The sequence below is a fragment of the Sebastes fasciatus genome, chromosome 11 (assembly GCF_043250625.1).
Source record: "Sebastes fasciatus isolate fSebFas1 chromosome 11, fSebFas1.pri, whole genome shotgun sequence".
Classification (NCBI taxonomy): Eukaryota; Metazoa; Chordata; class Actinopteri; order Perciformes; family Sebastidae; genus Sebastes; species Sebastes fasciatus.
Window position 1 is genome coordinate 23,664,431 of NC_133805.1, and position 20,463 is coordinate 23,684,893.

At 39.9% G+C, this 20,463-nt stretch overlaps 2 protein-coding genes and 1 long non-coding RNA gene across 9 annotated transcripts in view; 2 read left to right on the top strand and 1 right to left on the bottom strand.

Moving 5' to 3' along the window:
- LOC141777463 (uncharacterized) overlaps nucleotides 1–20,463 on the top strand; it is a 234,776-nt gene that overhangs the window by 142,235 nt on the left and 72,078 nt on the right. The window lies entirely within an intron of this gene.
- rgs20 (regulator of G protein signaling 20) lies at nucleotides 1,619–20,213 on the bottom strand. 5 transcript variants are annotated; one of them, XM_074651716.1, is made up of 7 exons: nucleotides 20,070–20,213; nucleotides 16,948–17,236; nucleotides 6,369–6,535; nucleotides 3,769–3,843; nucleotides 3,436–3,670; nucleotides 1,996–2,185; nucleotides 1,619–1,903 (listed from the first exon to the last, which is right to left on the bottom strand). In XM_074651716.1, exons 2-6 carry the CDS (start codon nucleotides 17,134–17,136, stop codon nucleotides 1,997–1,999), a joined length of 855 nt encoding a protein of 284 aa, XP_074507817.1. In that variant the 5' UTR covers nucleotides 17,137–17,236; nucleotides 20,070–20,213; the 3' UTR covers nucleotides 1,619–1,903; nucleotide 1,996. The 5 variants fall into 5 exon arrangements, with proteins under 5 accessions (XP_074507817.1, XP_074507816.1, XP_074507820.1 ...); XM_074651715.1 differs by having other exon boundaries at nucleotides 1,619–2,185; nucleotides 20,070–20,211; XM_074651719.1 differs by lacking the exons at nucleotides 16,948–17,236; nucleotides 20,070–20,213 and adding an exon at nucleotides 15,164–15,235 and having other exon boundaries at nucleotides 1,619–2,185.
- Nucleotides 19,836–20,463, top strand: part of atp6v1h (ATPase H+ transporting V1 subunit H) — a 29,652-nt gene continuing 29,024 nt past the window's right edge. For 2 of the 3 annotated variants that reach the window (XM_074651687.1, XM_074651689.1), the window contains exon 1: nucleotides 19,836–19,957. The gene's annotated coding sequence lies outside the window, so the exon portion shown is untranslated. Of the gene's footprint in view, nucleotides 19,958–20,042; nucleotides 20,181–20,463 lie in introns of those variants that run through there. The other variant, XM_074651688.1, reaches the window with a different exon arrangement.

Genomic DNA, 20,463 nt, shown 5'->3' on the forward strand with positions numbered 1-20,463 from the left:
AGTTCAGATCAAACAGCCCTATCCATTGATCTCGTTTGTCTTCGGCAAATAAAGACATGTGTTGTCATCGCCCTCTGCCATACTGTTTGGTAGCGCTACCAAAATGGACCGATGTGGTCACGACTAAGGAATCAAGACAAAACACATGCGATAATTTGGCCAAAGAGAGGGGCAATTTCCAGTACACTGGCCTTGTGTTCTAGTAACCACCTTTATGGCAAGAGTCTGAAAACAACTGTTGCCCATGAGAAAGATGTCATAAAATTGAATGTCAAGGCACTTCCCCATGTGAGGATCTTGTCTTTGAGTGACATGTTTGTGAGGCAACAAAGTAATTCAACTAAAACTATCAGTATTAAATACATAAAAGTATTTAATACTTGGCAACTCCAATTTTTCAGTCAATGGAAACGCTCTCGTTAAACGTATGAACAGTTTACATGGTAGCTTTGGTGTTGCTGCTGACCTGGCCGGACCCCAGCATCAAGTTCAACCACAAGTCAATTTCATATTGCAGGTGAGCTTTTTTTAAGTCAAAATCTTGCAGGATGATACTCCGATGACTCCACCTGCTGTCAAAAATGTCTCACTAATTTTCGGCGACGCTTTATATTACCCGTCTGTAATTTATTGAGTAATTAACTGCTAATTTCCAAAAAAGTTTCTTGAAAAGAACGATGTATTTATTACCAATTATTGGTAAGATAGAGAAAGTTGATACACTGCCAATTAATTTAATTCCAAACAATTCATGTCATGAGAAAACATAGAATTAAAGCAGTTATGTGTAAGAAATAAGATGCCGTACTATACCTTAAGGTTTTCAATCATGCATGAATAATTAATTAATATTTACTTGGATTTAAATGGGGGAAATTCTTTCAAGGAAATTCTTATTTCCCCAAAAAATTAGTACCAAGTTATTTTAGAAACTTCACAGAAATTATTATGAAATGATGGACCCATAAAATAAACCCACATTTCTACATTTTCTGACAGTAACCTAACAATATAGAAACTGAAAACTCCACCATAGGACTTACATATAATTTGTACTCGTTCGTTTTTCTGTATTGGCAATAGATATAAATAAATAAAAAATACTTTATCTGGTAAATAGAATTACTTCTTATAGGTTCTTATGTCACACTGGTAAAACTATATTAAACCTATGAGGTGTGCATTGAGTAACACTTGAATAATAATAAAAAAAAAGTCTTAAATAGGCAATCTTCTGTGAGTAAAGAAAGTTAAAATAGCCTTCCATCATTGATTTGAGTTTCTTACGGAAACAAATTGCACACCGTGACGAGAGCTATCGTCACTTCACTGATAACCACACTTTTTTTCAATCACGCACAGTTTCTACACGAACTGGAGTTGCCAAGTCGCTGTCACAGGTACCAAAGTGTGAGGTTAGGTAACAAAACAGGGTAAAACCAAGGTAAAATCATACAGTACCCCACAAAGCTGCCTGCAAGTAGAGCTAACACGTAGCCTTTGACTTGAGCTTTGATTTTCATACGCAGTAAATAGAACCAGGCGTTTCTACATAAAATACCCACAATTCCATTTTTACTATTTACAAACTCATAAATATATATAGTCTACAGTAGGAATCATTTTTCCCCCCAAACAATCATACAAAAAAACAACGGACCATAAAAAACTCTGAACACAAATAAAATAGATTATTTCTATCAAAAGAAATAAAAATAAAACGGAAACAAAATGTATTCATATTCCTTTGGAGTGTTTTGCTATGTTGATCTGTAGCAGTACTTGTGATGTCGAGCCCTCGGGAGATTTTGAGACCTGAGTGTCTTCGGTCAGGTGCAGATCACAATAGCGCTGAGATCCCTGGGAGGGGCCAGGCCCGAGGCCCGGTTCATGTAATCCTACACTGAACATACAAAGAAAAATTTAAAAAAGGGAGTAAGGATTGAGGGGGGCGGGGGGGATAAAGAGAGTTAAAATATCACAGGTCATCACCACCCTAAGATTCGGGGGACTGCTCTGACAGAGTGTTGAGCAGGTTTTTGTAGGCTGCGGAGTTCATGTAGCGGGGATACGAGTCTCTTTGCATTAGTGTGTAGATCTGCAGCTGGGCATCGTCGAACGTCTGCAAGTTGGGTTCCTGCATGTTTCTGTTGATCGACTCACGCACGCGGGAGTCAAGGCTCACCTGGGAGTCAAGAACAGGGGTTGAGATTAGAGAGAACAGCATGTGCACATTATCAATGACAAATTGTCTCTTACAGGAAAAGTTTGGGTTTGAGAAATAAGTTGATTTGGTTTTTTACTGAGTGTTACATGACAAAATTTATACCACTCTCGTGTCTGTGCAGTAAATATGAGTCAGTCGGTTGGCTTAGCTTAGCACACAGACTGGAAATGGAGGACACAGCTAGCCTGGCTCTGTCTAAAGGTACCAAAATTCATCTACCAGCACCTCGAAAGCTCAAAAACAAAATAATTGCTGCTTTACGCTTTATGTTCTGAACTATTTCTTGGCTGGGACATGTGACTTCCAGTAGTCTCTGCCAGTTGCCCAACATATACTTAGCATAACATAGATAGCATGCACTTAAGGTTTTTGTACAGGTTAAACAAAAACGATGTAACGTGTTCGAAAGAATCGCAGCAAAAAGTGCCCTCTTGGATGCCCCTATTGTAGAGAAAACGTGATGAAGTGCCCTCTGGGGTGCCCTTCCCTTAGAGAAAACGGGATGAAGTGCCCTCTAGGGTGTCCTTCCAGTAGAGAAAACGTGATGAAGTTGAGAAAACGTAGAAACCATGATGAAGTGCCCTCTAGGGTGCCCTTCCAGTAGAGGAAACGTGATGAAGTTGAGAAAATGTAGAAAACGTGATGAAGTGTCCTCTAGGGTGTCCTTCCATTGGAGAAAACATAAAGTGTCCTCTAGGGTTTCCTTCCAGTGACAAAAATGTGATGAAGTGCCCTCTAGGGTATCTTTCCAGTAGAGAAAGCGCGATGAATTGCGCTCTAGGGTGCCCTTCCAGTGACAAAAATGTGATGAAGTGCCCTCTAGGGTACCCTTCCAGTAGCGAAAATGAGATGCAGTGCACTTAAAAGGAGAAAACATGATGCAGTGCCATATAGACTGCCCTACATGCTAGAAACGTTTCTGCACTCTGGTGCCCAACCGCATGCAGCTGGTGGCCCTTTTATTTTTTTCGCCCCTGCCTCTCGCCACTGGAGGTGCTGGTTGGTGGATTTTGTTCCCTTTGGACAGAGCCAGGCTAGCTGTTTAATTTTTTTACCATACAGACATGATAAAACTTCAAAATGTTCCCAAAATGTAATTATTCCTTTAATGTCAAGGAAAATGAGATAAACATTCGTCATATAACATGAAGTTTCAACCTTGCAATCACCACATTTTTAATAACAGTTTAAATGAAGAGCTGTCAGACCTCTTTGGGCGAGAGAATGGAGATGTAGTCCTCGTAGATGACCCGAGCCCTGTCCTCTACCGCACTCTTATTGGGGTCTTTGCTGAACTCCTCACAGGCTAACCAGAAGAGCATGTTCTCCTCGCTGAACTCGGTGCGAAGAAACTGTCGGAAGGAGTTCCTCCCCGCTGGGCAACACATTAGCTTGTCAAACGACTGCCCCCACACGCGCACCTCCTCCAGCGTGGGCATCGGGCTGCACAGAGCGTTGGACAACAAGGGGTGTGAGTGAACATTTACTTCCACTATATGTTTAGTAGATTTGGCATTTTTTGTGCAGTGAATTCAACTGACCAGTCTTCACAGTCTTCGGTCCCTTCCTTGACGTCATAAGAAGTCTTTCGGTTCCTTTCATCGTGGTCTTCATTCCTAATAGTGAGGCAGACAATTTTATTATGACTTGCCCATCATCATTTTTATTCATTAATGTGTTGTATATTAATCATCTTACTGTACATATCTAGCATTTATTTGACAGTGTAACATAAACATAAACATTATCCCAGCAGTCTCTGTCAGTCTTTGACACACACTCTACCTGCCTGTCTACCTGCACTCTGCTCGTGCACTCATTGCGCGTCACAGGTAGGGATGTCACGGTACCAGAAATCTAGTAGTCGATACCAATACCAGTGAATTTACACGATTCTCGATACCAATTCGATACAACGCAAAAAAAAACCAATAAATCCCATGTAATTCAACACGCACTCCTATATTAAAATATTTGAACATTACAAAAAACAGAGGCATGTAGCCTTTAAGTAATAAATAAAAAGATATGTCTATTAACATTGCAAAACAGAAGAGTGGCATGAAGCCTTCAAGTATTTAAAACAAACAATATTGTCTGGATGTCTGTCTTTGAGGTACTTTGCTAAATTGGAAAGAAAAGTACGACGGCACCGTTACTGCAACGCATACTGTTTTTTGCGAATCTATTATTACTCCTTGTAAATCCACCTCGAAACGCAAAGTACTTCCATACCCGACTCTTGCTATTTGTTTTCTCAACGAGTTGAGGCGGAGGTAGCGCTGCAACAGCTGCCATCTTTCACGTCTCGTGTTGTTGTTTTCTTCTGTACTGTTACGGCGTTCTTCTTCTTCCTTCATTTCACGGCACATGAGAACACTTGAAAGCGAATACTGCCGCCATTAAATCCGGAAGAATCGCATCTCCATTACCTCCGCTCCGGTACCAAATGACCATTACAGGCATCGTTCGGTACCTTTGGTACCGAAGAAAACGAGTACCGTCACATTTTTGGAATTTTGGTACCGAGTTGGTACCGAAGTATCGGTTCTCGTGACATCCCTAGTCACAGGAGTCTTCTACAAGCTGCTAGCTTAACTGTGAGCACTAACAATAGCCATGTTTATTGTTTACATTCATAATTTTAATATTTTTGGGGAAGGCCTGAAAGGACAGACTGTCTGACTTGCAGACTTGGCGACTTTCTCGCTACTTATGGAGCTAGTGCTGCTATAGGTACTTTCATTGGAAGAGATGACAACACTGGGCTTGGTGTTTCGTTAGGTGCATGTGAGCGTACCCCACTGGCTAGCTCACGGATGCCGCTCTGCACTGCGCTCATACGGCGGTTGTTGCCGTTGTTTGCACTGTTAGCACCGTTAGCTGTGAGCCGCCAGCTCTAAGCCCCCAGGAAGAGCGCCGGGCTTTGAAGCAAATTTTCGTAGTGGGCAGACGGTGGTACTACAACTTCCGTGTCCGTCACGTGATGCCGTTGGGCCCAAAAAAACTTTTTCTCATAGACTTACATTGGGAAAGAGACGTCTGCAACTCAGCAGATAATTTTTTTTTTTTTAGGTAAATCAACTTCCCATTATGAACACTTGAATAGCCCTTATTTAAATCATTAGGTCCTAAAAGTTGTAAGATCCACTAATAGCTAAATCCAGAGTTATTTCCCTTCCTCCGTTCATGTGAATGAGACCCAGACCGCGGCTAGGAGCGAGGGCTGCAGCGAGGGCTGGGAGGAGGGGTTAAAGGAAACGCTTTACTGGTTGCGGAAGATTGCCGGATGATCCGGGTAATTTATCACTCAGCAGTCGAGCCATATGGCTTCATGCGCCACTGAGCAACTCTCATAGGACTGAACGGGAGCACGCCTCCAACGCTTTATCCAGTTCTCTTAATACATCCATGGCCGGCTCAGCCGTCACCATGTTGAGAGCTGTGTGGAGGAAATAGCTATGCTCTGAATTTTGCGTTTAGCACCTTTTAAGCAAAAATGCCAAGATTTTGCTGGTTTCAGATTCTCAAATATAAATATTTGCTGGCTTTCTTTGATAATATACTGAATATCTTTGAGTGTTAGACTGTTGGTTGGACAAAAAAAGCAACTTGAGGACGTCACCTTGGGGCTGGGAAATTGCGATGGACAATTTTTTTTTACAATTTTCTGACATTCTAAACGATTAGTCAATTAATCGAGAAAATAATCTGCAGATTATTCTGAGAATGAATAAACTCATTATACATATAGCATACATATATATATATACTCATACTGTATATAAACAGCTATATGTTTGCTTATTTATTTCGCCTACTATCTTTGTTTAGCTTGGTATCTCTATCTGTGTTGTCTTGTAAATGTGTCTGATTTGGTTGGATTTCATCCACACTAAGCTTACTGAACCGCAGATATTTCAAGAGCTCACATTTCTCACATCCTCAGCAGATAACTGTGACTGGTGTTTAGGTTTTTACATTGTAACAAGGTTGCTCACATGCAAAAATATCAAGCACAGAAGACACAAACAGAGCCTGCCGCTGAGACACGGTATAGCTCAGGCTGTGCCGTCCTGTGTGCAGTGATGTCGGCCATGCTGCGCCACAACGAGCCAGTTCTCGGGTGGTGAAGACCTACCAGGAACAGCTACAGCAGCAGCACCAGCAGAAGCAACATGCGTTTGAGCCCCGTGGGTTGGCCTGGCCCGGCTGGCCCTGCTGGGCCGGTGCAGTTCCCCCCGCTGCCGACTCCTGCTGCACCGACATCTGCCTCTTTCGCATCTCCATCCGCTCTGATCCCATGGGCTATAGACAGAGGAGAGGCACTGGGTTTATGTCAGGAATAGTATTTAACTGAGATTTTATCTTGTGGTAAAAAAAAAAAAATCGCTTGACCCGCATGATACAAATCAGTGCCAGTGCAATACAGATGGCAAGGACAGCACTGCAATAAGACCAGCGTGATATCCATTTATACCAGCACTTTGATCACTTTCACCAGATTAATTAGATTTATTTAATGCACCACTCACCAGTTTTACACCTATTATGTGTTATGTGTGCAGGAAGTGAAGTGGTGCTGATGGAGCATGTGCTGGCATGCCCAGGGGTCGCACTGTAAAGGAATGCTGGGGGGAAAGTATGGAAGAATAATTTGCTGATTTTTTGTTTTTTCCTGCAGCCAAACATGCTCCCACCATGCACATTTCAGTCCCTCTAATCTCAAACTGGCGGTATATGTTCCCGTATACACTCCAGCTGCATGTATAAAAAAGGGATGGATGGATTGTTGACCATGAACTCAATGTTCATAATCCAAAATTTGAAACATCCTATTTGTGTAAAGCCTGTGAGTGTAAAAGCAGTGCATTAAAGGATTTGCAATGCTCTGGGCCCAAGTGGACTAATGAATTAAACACATAATGTAAATATTTGTCCTTTTTTTTATGATTTTTACTGGTCAAATTTGGCAAGCACCCTTTAGGCTATACATTTATCATGCCAATAGGAAATGATACTGTGCTATAATTGTGACTATTCAACAGAATCCCCTATGAAAGGTGTATAAAGGCCTATAGATAGATAGATAGAGAGAGACATGCTCACAGAATGACTTCTTGTCTGATTTTAACAAATGTGTCATCACCAGGTCAGACGCTGCCAAATCCTGTCAGATCATTTTATGTAACAAAAAGCTGTCGCTTCCCAACACATCCGGCTATACTACCTGACACAAGAAACGAAACGATGCTTTTTTTTTTTTTTTTTTTTTTTTTTTTTAAAATGTCAGGAGATTTGGTACATGGGAGGGAGGAAGAGGAGGAGGAGGAGGAAGGGGGGGCCTGAAGGCGCAGTTTGCAAATCTATAACCGCAGCATCTCTCTATCACAGCCTTTCACTGAATACAATACCATTTGGTCATTTTCTAAAATGGATCCGCGCGCTGGTTTCACTCACATCCAGCTGCAGAATTTCGTGCGTCTTTTTTGCCCAAACGGCATCTTTTTACGCGTTAGGTGCACACAATTTGCAGTATGGCTCGACTATATAGACGATGAAATGGAGGGATGGTGGGGGGTGGTTGCATCCATTCAGAGGATAAAATCATGATAACACCAAATAAAAACCTTGCTTCTTCAATCTTACCGTAGCAGAAATAGGAACGACACTAATCGTCCCTGAGCGATTTTTATCAGCAGAAACCATATTGCATTAGCAGCAAACTCCGCAGCAGAAGCACATCAATGTGGAAAGTGCCACCATGAACATGAAGAACCGTAGAGCTTCTTCAGCCCTGCATGGACAACCACCGAAAAGACACTGCCTAGATCTGTTAAAAGCTCCCCACACACACTGCACACAGCGAGATATAGTGACATGCCATTTCAAAATACCGAGAAACGGCCTCTGCATCACGACATGTCCGTGCAACGATACACCAGTACTTACAATTTCACCATGTATGCACAGCGAGAAGAGGTAATTCTTTGCCTTGATTACATCCGATGGCACATAAGGCTTTTTTTTTTCCCGACCGGCTGCTTCAAGTCAGTACGCATGCGTCTCCTCTCCAGCTCGTAGTAGCTCAGTGGAGAGCGTAAAGCCACCGACAGACAGTATGGCACAGACAGGTTGCTACAGTGCAGCTCCTTTAACCTGCCTTATATGCAGGCAAAGGCTGTATGTCAGTTTTATAATAAAGAGAATTAAGCATACAAACTAAACAACATACTGTTAAGAATTTCCCAGTAAAATAAGAGTAAAGAACTGGCAGCAGGGTTGCCTTTATGGTACTGTAAAATTAACATTATTATACTGTCGCTGAAATTTACAGCTTTGTACTGTCAATGAAAAATACAGTTTGAACTGTTTTTCTTTTATTAATTTCACAGTATTTTACAGTTAATTTACTGTTTAAAGATACATTATATAGCTGTTTTTCACCTTTCTTTTACATTATCTTACTGATTTGTTTTAATGCACTATTTAGGTTGTATTTTTGACATACATTTTAATAAACATTATTTTTTGCCTAGATGAATAGACTTATCAGGTTACATACATCGGAATAGTCACACTAAATACAATTAAAGGCACTTGTTAGTGGAAAAAGGCTATAATAGACTTGTTGACACTTTTCCAAAAGTGTCTGTCTATAGCTGGCTACAAGCACAGAATGCAAACCATAACAACATGTGAGTGAAGAACAGAGCTAATGCACTGATTTTACAATCATGTACAATGTACAAGCCTCACATGTGCAGATCAGGTCCCAGATTTAAAACAATACTGCATGAAACTGTTACCGATGATACTTTAGACAGTTGATCAGCAGTAAAGTGCTGTTTTTTAAGAATACATTATAGTTCAGTTAATAAATGGCCTATGAGCGTAATTTAACAGGTTTTCTTTTGTATTAACACTAAAGCACTGTTTTTATCAATAACAGGTTCATACTGTTGAAATCCTGCTGTAAATTAACAGCAATTGTTTACAGTGTACATTGCAGCTATTTACAAAACCCAAAATATCCAGAAATATAAACCCAAAATAAAACATAATTTCGTGCATGTCAGTTTTATAACAAAGAAAATTAAGCCTACAAACTAAAAAACACCCATAAACTTCACTTGAGCTCTTGTTACATTGCAGCTATTTACAAAACCCAAAATATCCAGAAATATAAACCCCAAAAAACATAATTTCGTTTTGCAAAACATGTGCCAGTGAGTGAGCCTTTGCCGGAAGTCGCTGTCTATGGTGCTGAAACAGCCATAGGCTGCAGCACTTCATTTAAAGGTCCCATATTGTGCTGATTTTCAGGTTCATACTTGAATTTTGTGTTTCTACTAGAACATGTTAACATGCTGTATTGTTAAAAAAAAACTTTATTTTCCTGATACTGTCGGCCTGAATATACCTGTATTACCCTCTGTATGAAATGCTCCGTTTTAGCGCATGTTGACGGAATTGCGACGGAATTGCAACAGAATTGCGTTGCTAGGCAACAGATTGGGTCCATGTGTACTTCCTGTCAGCTGATGACATTCACATACACTGCAACCAGGAATAAACTGGGACACATTTAGAATGTTTACTTTGAAATTGTGTCAAGGATCTAAAATTGTATATTTGTGACATCACAAATGGGCAGAAATCCTGACAGCTTGTTTCAAATGCGGAGTTTCTGAATACGGGCTGTGTGTATTTCCCTGTGGATTGAGTGTTTCGATACTTTCATCTCACTTTATTATAATATGGGACCTTTAACTAAATCTCTCTGAAGGATATAGCAGGACTTTTATTACATAATTTGTGAAGTTTAGTCTTACATTTATACACTGTGAGTTAAGTGCTTCCACATTCCTCACTGATCCATCCATCAAGAGCAAGAGCAAACAATTTTTTATTTTATATATCCTCTTTTCACATACATGTGCGCTCACATACTGCATACATGTTGTACTCACACTCATACGCACAACCTTTGTGTCAATGCAGACACAGTCATGCAGAATATATACACACATAGACACATGCATATACACATTCACACAATCTGTTCTGTTGTTATCTTGAATCTGTAGCATCCATAGTTGTTTTTATCTTCTGTAGCATCTAAAGTTGATTTTATCCTGAATCTGTAGCATCCATAGTTGTTTTTATCCTGAATCTGTACAATCTATCGTTGTTTTTATCTTGTAGCATCTATAGTTGTTTTCATCTTGAATCTGTAGCATCCATAGTTGTTTTTATCCTGAATTTAATAGACAACTCTGAAAAGTTAATAGACATTTACATTTGTTGCATTGCTTCTCCCTATGCAGCAATGTTAATCCGTACTATATCCTCGTTACACACACTTCAAATTAAATCATATGTTGCCATTTCTTCCAGTTGCATTTGAGCATTTAGTAATTGACTCTTTTAGAGATGATTGCCAGGCTCCTCTTTGCCTTTTAATCTACAGAACAGGCCTGCAACCAATGATGATGATGTAGAAGACAACACTGCCATCTGAAGGTGGCTAGAACTGCAGCACTAACATGACGTTCCCCGTGCACACTGACTGACTCATAGTGCCTCGACGGTCATATGAATAAGTGAACGGCGCGGCTACGCTTGCAGGATATGATCTCTTTAATATGATCCCTAATATTTGACATGATTGTATGAGTATTATAATGTGCTTGTTTAGTTTGATGCAGAATCAAGCTAGAGACAGTGGTGATGTACATTTTCCACACATGCAATCTACTATATGCCTTTAGCAATACATTGCTTTTAGATGCACATCATGTTCTGCTTCGTACAAACACCAGATGGCACTCTGCCTATTCTGCAAATGTGTAGTACAGCATACTGTATCTAATTTTCTACTTAATCTACACTGTCTAGGTCACACTGTTTGTCAAGATGCTCTTTTATGCCATGGAAATTAATGCCCACATTGTAATAAGAAGTGCTGCAAAATGTGAGTGCCTATATAATACAAGACTGACTGTTCTTACAGTGTCTGCACAGACCTGGTGCTGCTCTATGATGCTGCCTATTGTATCACTTAAGGATTAGGCATTCATCTCTTCTGTTATCTTGTCAAAAAAAAAAAAAGGGGAGGAAGGAAGAGATTTCCTTCCTGTCCAGATTAATTACTGTACTGAACCGGGGCATGCCCTGAGCATCCACATGTCTTTATTCCCCTCTAGAGATACGAACATGTGATTTTCTCCACAACACTTCATTTAACACCTTCCCCTGTGTTCACGTTACGCAACATAGACCCACAAATAGCCACGAGAGATTGATACATACACACGCGAGCAACGATTGATACTTTATGCTGTTGGGATTTTGACGAACACGCAGACTTTTCCCCCTCTCAGGGCACAATGCCAAGTGGAAGGAAGGAGTCTGAACGCACAAGGTCACACGGAAGAGTAGGACGCCAGATCTGCATGGGGGGACAGGATGAATAAAGTCTTTTCAGTGTGTGATTAAGGGGATTCAAAGCATTGTGAAGCTTTGAGGAAGATGGAATTAACTGCTGATTTGATCACTGGAGCTCAACATGCAGATAGGCACTGGAGAGGAAGTGTGGTTACAGTACGACTCAAGAGATCATGGGAGCATTTTGAAGGTGAAGATGAGTCGTCCAATCACAAAGATGGCAACAGAATATAGTAAATTTCTCTGTGTTTTTTTTTTTATTATTATTTCCCGTTGACATTATTCTTCTATGGTGTAGTCATCAAGTTGTTCTTTGTACTGTAAATGTCAGGCTCAATTTAATAAAACTGTCTTAATCCTTGTAACCAAGCTGCACAGTCATCTGTTCTTTTTACTTTAACGTCACATTATCAATCGAACTCAAGGCAATACGTCCTCATGCAAACTGATTGTCCAAATTACCACCATCAGTCAGGAGTAAACACAATTCTATTGGGCTCATTTAAAGACATTTTAGAGCCTTGCAGCAGACACATTATGTATCTTTGCACACACGGTGTCTTGCTGTGATTCGATCTGACCTTTTTCTTGAAAGTCATCATTATAAATGTTGCAGGAAGTGAATGTTATTGTACTGCTATTTGATGTAACATTTACTTTTATTGTTCCTCAAGAGGAAATTCAGTTTGCAGCCAGTGAATACAAAATATACATGAAACAACACAAATGACTACACCAACCGACAAATACTTAAAGCAGCAGTCGGTAGAATTGGAGCAAATATGATTTAAAATTGTTATTCTTATGGAACGGTCACTATATCCTGACAGTAGAGCATGACACAGATAATCTGGAAAAAAAACATGTGCCTCTGTGTTCTCCGGTGTCCTCCGGTGCTCCTAATGGCATCTGCAAGATTTCACAGACAGGGAAAGGAAAACAACCAATCAGAGCCGAGCTGGAGCCTACCGTCTCTGAGCAGCTGTCAATCACTCACCAACTCTGATCAAACGGTCAAACTAGGCAGCGCTGATCAAATATGAATCAATATTCTGTTACTGTAATGCATTACTTGCCTCAAATGTTTTCAGAAGCATCTTGTAGTGTACTGTTTAGCTGTAAAATGAGAAAGTTTGTGACCCGGCAGCCATGTTGAGATCAGTTGAGGGAAGACCAAGCACCGCTCACATGGGCGGAGCACAGCCAATAGGAACACTCTCTCTCTGAAATGACCTGTGATTGGTCAAAGTCTCCAGTCACAGGCTAGATTTTCTAAAGCCTAAAAACAGAGCCAAGAGGAGGTGCAGAAGTCTAGTTTTCTCTCAGAACACTTGAATTACAATATGCTGAAAGGTTATTATGGAAATTTTGCCCAATGATGCCAAAAATATACTGCTTACTGAAGCTTTAATGGATTTACAATAGTGCAAATACCTGATACGTCCAAAATGCCATCAATGATCTCTTGCCCTGATTCAAGCTCAAAAGTATGCATTGCAGGGTGGTTTGAGGCTGTGCTAAAAGGAACGCTAATTAGAATCATATCATATCTCCTTATAATTTCAATTACCTGTACACACTGACAATACAGCTGGGAGCTCTTGAGAGCATCAATAAGTGGAGGGAAATCTCTGTGACAAGGACTCTGAAGGTTAAGAGGCATGATCTTTATCAGTTATCGTTTCTGTAATTATTTGGACTGGTGCATTATAAAAGGTAATGAAATTACAACTGGAACATAATTAAGCAATGGCTTGTGAATGGGTGTCATTTATTGCACAGTTGACTTTCATTAACGCTATGAAATCTTATCTATATATATGCTTTTACAAAGAACTTTTACAAAATCTATTGCAGTGGTTCCCAACCTTTTTCTTTGAGGGATCCTTTTTCTGTCATTGAGCAAATTGACGACCCCTGAATTAGTGACATTTTATGGATATTTCATATAAAATTTAATGCATAACAATAACAGCACAGAACAATTGATAAACTGTACAATTAACCCAAATAGTGAACACAATAACTGCAGGACGTTTGTGTAAAACGAGCAATTTGGATGAATTTTTAGAAAATGTGAATATTGCATCAGAGATGATTTTTTCCTGTTACTTTTAGGAACTTATTTTTAACAATCATTAACTTAATAGGCTTCTTTTATTTAACAAATTCAGTGTTTTCTTCTCCCTAATGCTTGGCCTTTTTTGTATTAGCTCTTTTGTTGTTTAAACTGCGTACTTTTCAAATTTTTAAGTTTATATCTTAAATAATAATCCAAACTTTAAAAATATCAATTTCATTTAATTTTCTTCACATAAATGAATTAAATGGTGTGATATAGGCCAACTGTATATTTTTTTTTAAAAGTTGTCTAACAGCCCTCAAGAAGGCCTTGCGACCTCCGGTGAAGCTTCGGCGACTCCTAGTAGGGGTTGGGACACCTGGGTTGGGAACCAGTGGTCTCTGGTATAAAACAATACATGGAAATAGGTGAAGGTCTAAGAGACCAAGTAGGTACATTTGTGAACTGACTGCATGGCAAATCACATGATCTTTTCTAATGAAAACTGGGTGTGAATGATCATCATGTGAAAGATGAGCACTTTTTGTTACGTACTGTATATTCTGTATGTGTGGTCATCAATAAAGCGTGATTTAGTGTGAACTCAGTCACAGATGTTATTAAATAAAGATAGGTCTGGCCCAGAGGTCTAAGGTGCTGACCACGTCATAGACCTTTTTCACAGCAGACATTTTGACTTGTCACAGCAGGAAAAGGTATCAATAATAACAAACAGCCACAGTGGTTCCTAATCTGTGACATTAAGCCAGCATTCACAAAACCAGGAGCCCTGAATTCAAATAAGATCAATGGAATGCAAGGGGACAATTGTTGCATGACACTGTCCCTTCTACTGTCTACTGTTATACTTAAATGGATAAAATAAAAATGGACGGCTGCATATGACTCCACAAGTGGCTGTCAAACCCTCTGTTGCTACAGGTTTCGATCCTTTATGACCCTAAATATGGTGGCGTGGAGATGTTATAGCAGGAAAAGCACAGGTGTAAATAATAACGTTAACGACAGTCAGGGGGGTCAGGTGTTATTGATCACACCTGTGTTATTTCTACCATGGCAAGTCCAAATGTTTGCTGTTGGAATCTCAAATTGATTAATGAACTTATTCAGAAAAAAAAGGAAAAATACAGGAAGACAGTCTGAATTTAAAGGCTTGATATTAACATCCACCAGTCTATGTTTTCTCCAGTTAAAGGGGAACTCCACTGATTTTACACATTAATGTCTGTTAACAGGTCTTGGGGAGTACTACTGCTTTACATCCTTCTGTGGCTCCGGGGGGAGCTGTGGCTATGATTAATTGATTCAAGAAATGTGACTTCAGTTGGATCTGAAGACTACAAATTTGAAAATAATAATAAAAAAAATCGGGTGATGCGGAGTTAGAAAGAAGTTTACCAGACCTCTGTAGCCGGCTCCTCATCTCTGCTTGAGGCTATAGCAGCTCGAGGCTACATTAGCCACTACTAGCATAACACACCCAAATGTCCAACCAAACTGTTTGCAGTCGAGTTGCATTGTGGGTAATGTAGGCGCCAGGTTTGGAAGAAGAATTGGAATGGAAGCAGGGAATTAAAAAGACAATATCTTTTGGTTCTATTGCATCAATTTTGATCCTTTATTTTTCATCTTGAGTCCAACAATGTTATCGAACTGCAATGCTAAATTGGTGGAGCACTCTTTTATGGTGCCTTCAAATGGGGTCGTGTTTACCGTGTTCACGAGAAGAGTCCACATGAACGCCCCCCTCTTGTGGTATTCACGACCTCGTCCGAGTTCACAAGTTGTGACGTGTTTGTTGACGTTGTCAGAAATGGCGAAGGCCATGGAACTCAATTTTTCGGTACACATATTGTAATTTTAATCGTATATTGTTTTTCTTTGTAATTTTATAATATGTCTGAGGAAAATGTTGATATTACCAATGGCCTCATCTGTTTCCTCTGTCATTATGCCTTTGCATTTCCTGCATTATGTTACACACTTGCCAGCTTGCTAAATTGTTAGCCTCTGTGGCTTCTAGACGCCGACAGTAACGTTAATATTGCCGTTGCTTAGCAGCGGTGTTCTCACGACTTAACTACTTGAACACCAAGCATATTGTGTACACGACTTACCATGTTGTAAACACGAGCTCACGAGTTTCATTTGAAGGCACCGTTAATGTCATGGGTCACAGTCTTTTCATTGTATTCTATATACTTTTATTGCTATTGACTTATGGTCACTTTTTTTTACTGTAATTTAACAGTCTCCAGTTCTGCTCTCGTACACCTGGCCAAGAAACAAATGTGTGTTGTGTGTGTGTGATGATCTGAACTGACTCCTTCTGTCCTCCCACTGTAACCAGTTCTGGGAGCAGCTCATGCTGTGGTTCTCCAACAACCCCACAGAAAGGACTCTGTGAATATAAACATAGAAAGCTATCGGAAATCTTTAGTTATCCGTTTACCAAGAATGATTCTGCTGCCAAGCAAAATCCCATTTTCAGACTATTGTTAGAAACGGCACAACTCCTTAACTAATGCATTTGGACGTTAATACTGGGCGGGGCTGTCATGTATTTTGGGTATCTGTCTGTTTGTCTGTCTGTCAGTCTGTCTGTGTGACCGACTACACTACTTAATTTAGATTTCCAGTGACTGGTATCACACTATTTCAAGATACACCATCTTCTTTTAATCTTCTTAGGCCTCTTTCAGACAGGAAGTACTTCCCTAAATAGAAGTTTGGCAAGAAGCAGAAAGAGCTGCTGATGCTCACAACAGATTGCAATCTAGTTACAATAACAACAGTATGAAGGACGATTCATTTACTGACTTACTGTGATCAATAATAAGAAAAAAATATCATTTGATAGATGTGTGGAGACATATTGCTACTCTGAACCTCACAAGTAATACTTTAGACAGAATACTTTCAGCGACAGACTTATTATTGTGTTATTTTGTTATTTGTGGCTGCTTATTAGTGCAACAAGCAACACACTGATTAGCGCTGCTGTGTGATTCACAACGTTTCTGAAATATGTATTCAAAGAGCAAAACAAAGTCAACTGTATTGTACAGCTGTAGTTTTACTTGACTGGTTGGTGACTTTTTAGCATGAAAATAAGCTCCAAAGTCATAATCAGTGGTATGTTTATGATAATGAGGCTATTATCAAAGAAACTCCAACATGGCCATACCTCAAGGCACACCATCTCCTGTTCCTCTTGGACTGGGTCATTGCAGTTCACCGGGTATCCCACATGTAGCCGGCAGGCCCGGACTAGTCTCCGTATCCGCTGCCACATCAGGGCCCTGGTGCGTCTGATCCCCCGCAGAGCAGACGTGGGCCTGATCTCCCACTGCCTCACCGCTCTAACACATGGCATGCTCCGACCATGAGGCCTCACTCGCCACGTGAGGCTCGAGTCTCTTTCCGATCATAAGAAAATCCACACTCCTGTCCTCTATGTTTTCCCGGCGTCTGTTCTGAAGCACATTGTGACAGACAGAGAGACAGAGAGACAGAGAGACAGTAAGAGAGAGAGAGATAAAAAGCATCAGTGACCCTGACGAAGAGAAGAGTGTTTACAAAGGAGAGGGCAGAAGGGGATTAGGACAATGTCCCTACTGGATGCAATCCTGATTCCTCTGTGCTTTACTGCGTCTCACAAGCTTAGGCCAGATTAAGCCAGGAGGTCTTAGTGTCTGAGTGAGATGGACAGAGAGGAAGACTGGTGACAGACGTGGATTCATTTGTGATTGTATATTATGCTCCTTGATGAACTCCCACGCAGTAGAATGGATTAAAACACTTTGTAGAGGGAACATATGGCCACAACGTACATGCAGCACCATTAATATAGATACACACACTATGGTGCCAGTGTGTTTTACTGAGGAGCTTCTACGTGCCGCTCATTAGAGACTCACAAGGATAAACACTGATCAAAGCTCTTCAGCGTGAGCAATCAACTGACTTCAGCTCTCTGTCGTCCTCACAAAGCCACAAAGTTAAGATCCCCCCTCAACTGATAACACAGCTGATTGTAATTGATTGGCTGGTGTCACATGTGGTTGTGGATATTTTCTTGCCCCATCCGGATGTTGTCTGATGGACGGTACTAATTTTGTCTGTTCTCCTGCTTGTCTTTCCAACTTTTGGTTTGATTTTAGGATCTATTTTCAGTCCTGTCTGTGCTTTTGGCAGCAGGGGAACAGACAGTCCCTTTGGTTGTATCTATTTCATATTTCACTGCAGAAGCCAACTTTTTACCTGTTTGTTTGTTTTTTGTTTTTTAAGCAAGGCTAGTGAATTATTAAAAAGACAACAAGGGAGTAGAATTTCTGAATCATTCACGCAGACAGATTTAGAACTTCCACGTGGTAATTTAATAATAATAATAATTATAAATTGGACTTATATAGCGCCTTTCAAGACACCCAAGGACGCTTTACAAAGAGGGCACTCAAAATGATACCAATAATAAAACGGAGGAAAAAGAACTGTAGCTAAGTAATTAAAGAGTGATGGGTAGATATATGTAGCTGAGGTCAAAGGCCTTGATGAACAGGTGGTGCTTGAGGTACTTTTTGAAAGTGTCCAGGGATGAAGCATTTCTTTCAGGAGGGAGAGAGTTCCAGAGGGCGTGGGCTGCGACACTGAAGGCTTTGTCTCCGATAGTAGGAGTATAGGGGTGGAGAAGGTCGGTAAGGTACTGAGGGGCAAGGGCATAGAGGGATTTGTATGTGAGAATCAGCTGCGATGATATTTAACAATCTGATACTGCTGGCAAATTTTTTCATCCATGCATCCAAATGGAGGAAAATGAAACCCCTATTTTCCGTTTTCAAAAGGGACCTTGTTGACAATCATCTCAGTGCTTTAAGACTAATGAAAGGACAACATGCAAAGTCTCTCCTCAGAGCTCATGAAGAACTAAACATACAGTATATGATGATGACCCCTAGAGCTACTATGGAAGAGTGCAGTCTTATTATTTATTTATTTATGCATTTCTTTTTGTGTTCCTTGAATTATTTTTTACCCTCTTTTTTTTTTGTTATTATATTATTTTTTTTATAATTTAAGTTATCTTTCCTATCCAATTGTGCCTTGTATGTTAGAAGTATTGAATTTAGATTACAATGCCTTAATGTTTGTAAATTAATTTTCTTCAATAAAAAAACCCCCCAAAAAACATACAACCACTTTGTTTCATGTGGGGTAATCAGGGTCCAGACCTGAGTCTTGGCCAATTCCTGGAGATGGTGGAGGAGTGTTGCCCTCAGACGGCATATGCTGTCAAACTCAGGTATGCTGCTTCAGTCTGAGACACAGTGACTTAATTTAATTACTCAGTAGCATGCGACATTGTAGCTCTGCATTAGGGTTACTACTACTTAATCACTGGTGCTTTCAAGGTTTCCTAAGTTCAGGAAATTGAACCACATTTATAACCACACTTATTATTTATTTATTTATGTGTTTCTTTTTTGTTCCTTTAATTATTTTCCACCCTCTCTTTTATTTTTGTTATTATATTATTTTTTATAATTTAAGTTATCTTTCCTAGCCAGTTGTGCCTTGTATGTTAGAAGTATTGAGTTTAGATTACAATGCCTTATTTAATGTTTGTAAATTAATTTTCTTCAATAAAAAAAAAATGAAATAAAAAAAAAATCCTGATCTGGTGCATGTGACTGTCTTATATTGATAAATATAGAAATAGTAAGAGTAATTCTATGAGATAAACAAATACACACATATATATATATGCATACACACGCTCATTTACCCACATGTTCATGCCCATACATACAAGCATATATTGCATATATATACACACATACATATACCCACATTCATGTACTGTACATATAAATAAGTGGGTAAAATAAAACAAAGTGAATAAGGTGATGCTACTTTTTCAAAGAAATATGACATTTACAGCAATTTCTGGTATTGTTCAACACTTGTTTAGCTTCTATAATATGTCATCTATTGCCTATATGTTTATTCTAAGAAACTGTAGCAATGATACTTCAGATTTAAGTTTCCATCTGCCTTCAGTAGGAGCTTATTTGTGAAGTTAACTTCACTTCTCTGCGTGCAGCAGCTCCTGCTGAGGTCAGATGCGGCTCATGTGACTGACTGTCACATGACAGCGTGTTGTAGTCAGTCAGCTGTTCATACAGGAAGGTAAACTGGTGAGTAACGTTCACTAAACCGAGATTTTCCTCCTTTATTCATTATCAGAACATTTTAAAAACAATCCTATACATACGAGTTGTCGGACTGAGTGATAGTAAAGGTGCTTACCTGTAGTACCGGTGGTCTTGTTGCCACGGTGACGGAGTGGATCTCAAGCTATGTTAGGCTTAGCTTAGCTTAGCATCCTCTAGCTGTTGCTAAGCTACCGCGTAGCTAACGGTGTGTCTCTTTTTTTTAACAATTTGACGGTTTTAAATAAATGTGTTATAGTTGTTATACATCCTTAATGTAGTTTAATGTCACAGGATATGCACTGCGTTGGTTTATGTCGGAAAAACCCAGCATGACATGTCGTGACATTGATGTTAAGCTAGTTATCTATGACCTGCTGATAACTATAGCAACTAGCACTGTTTGTTAGCTCGCTCACTGAGGTCAGATTTAGATGACATGTGATGTTTATGTTTCTGGCACATGTTGAAGTATTCACGGTTTAAAGGGC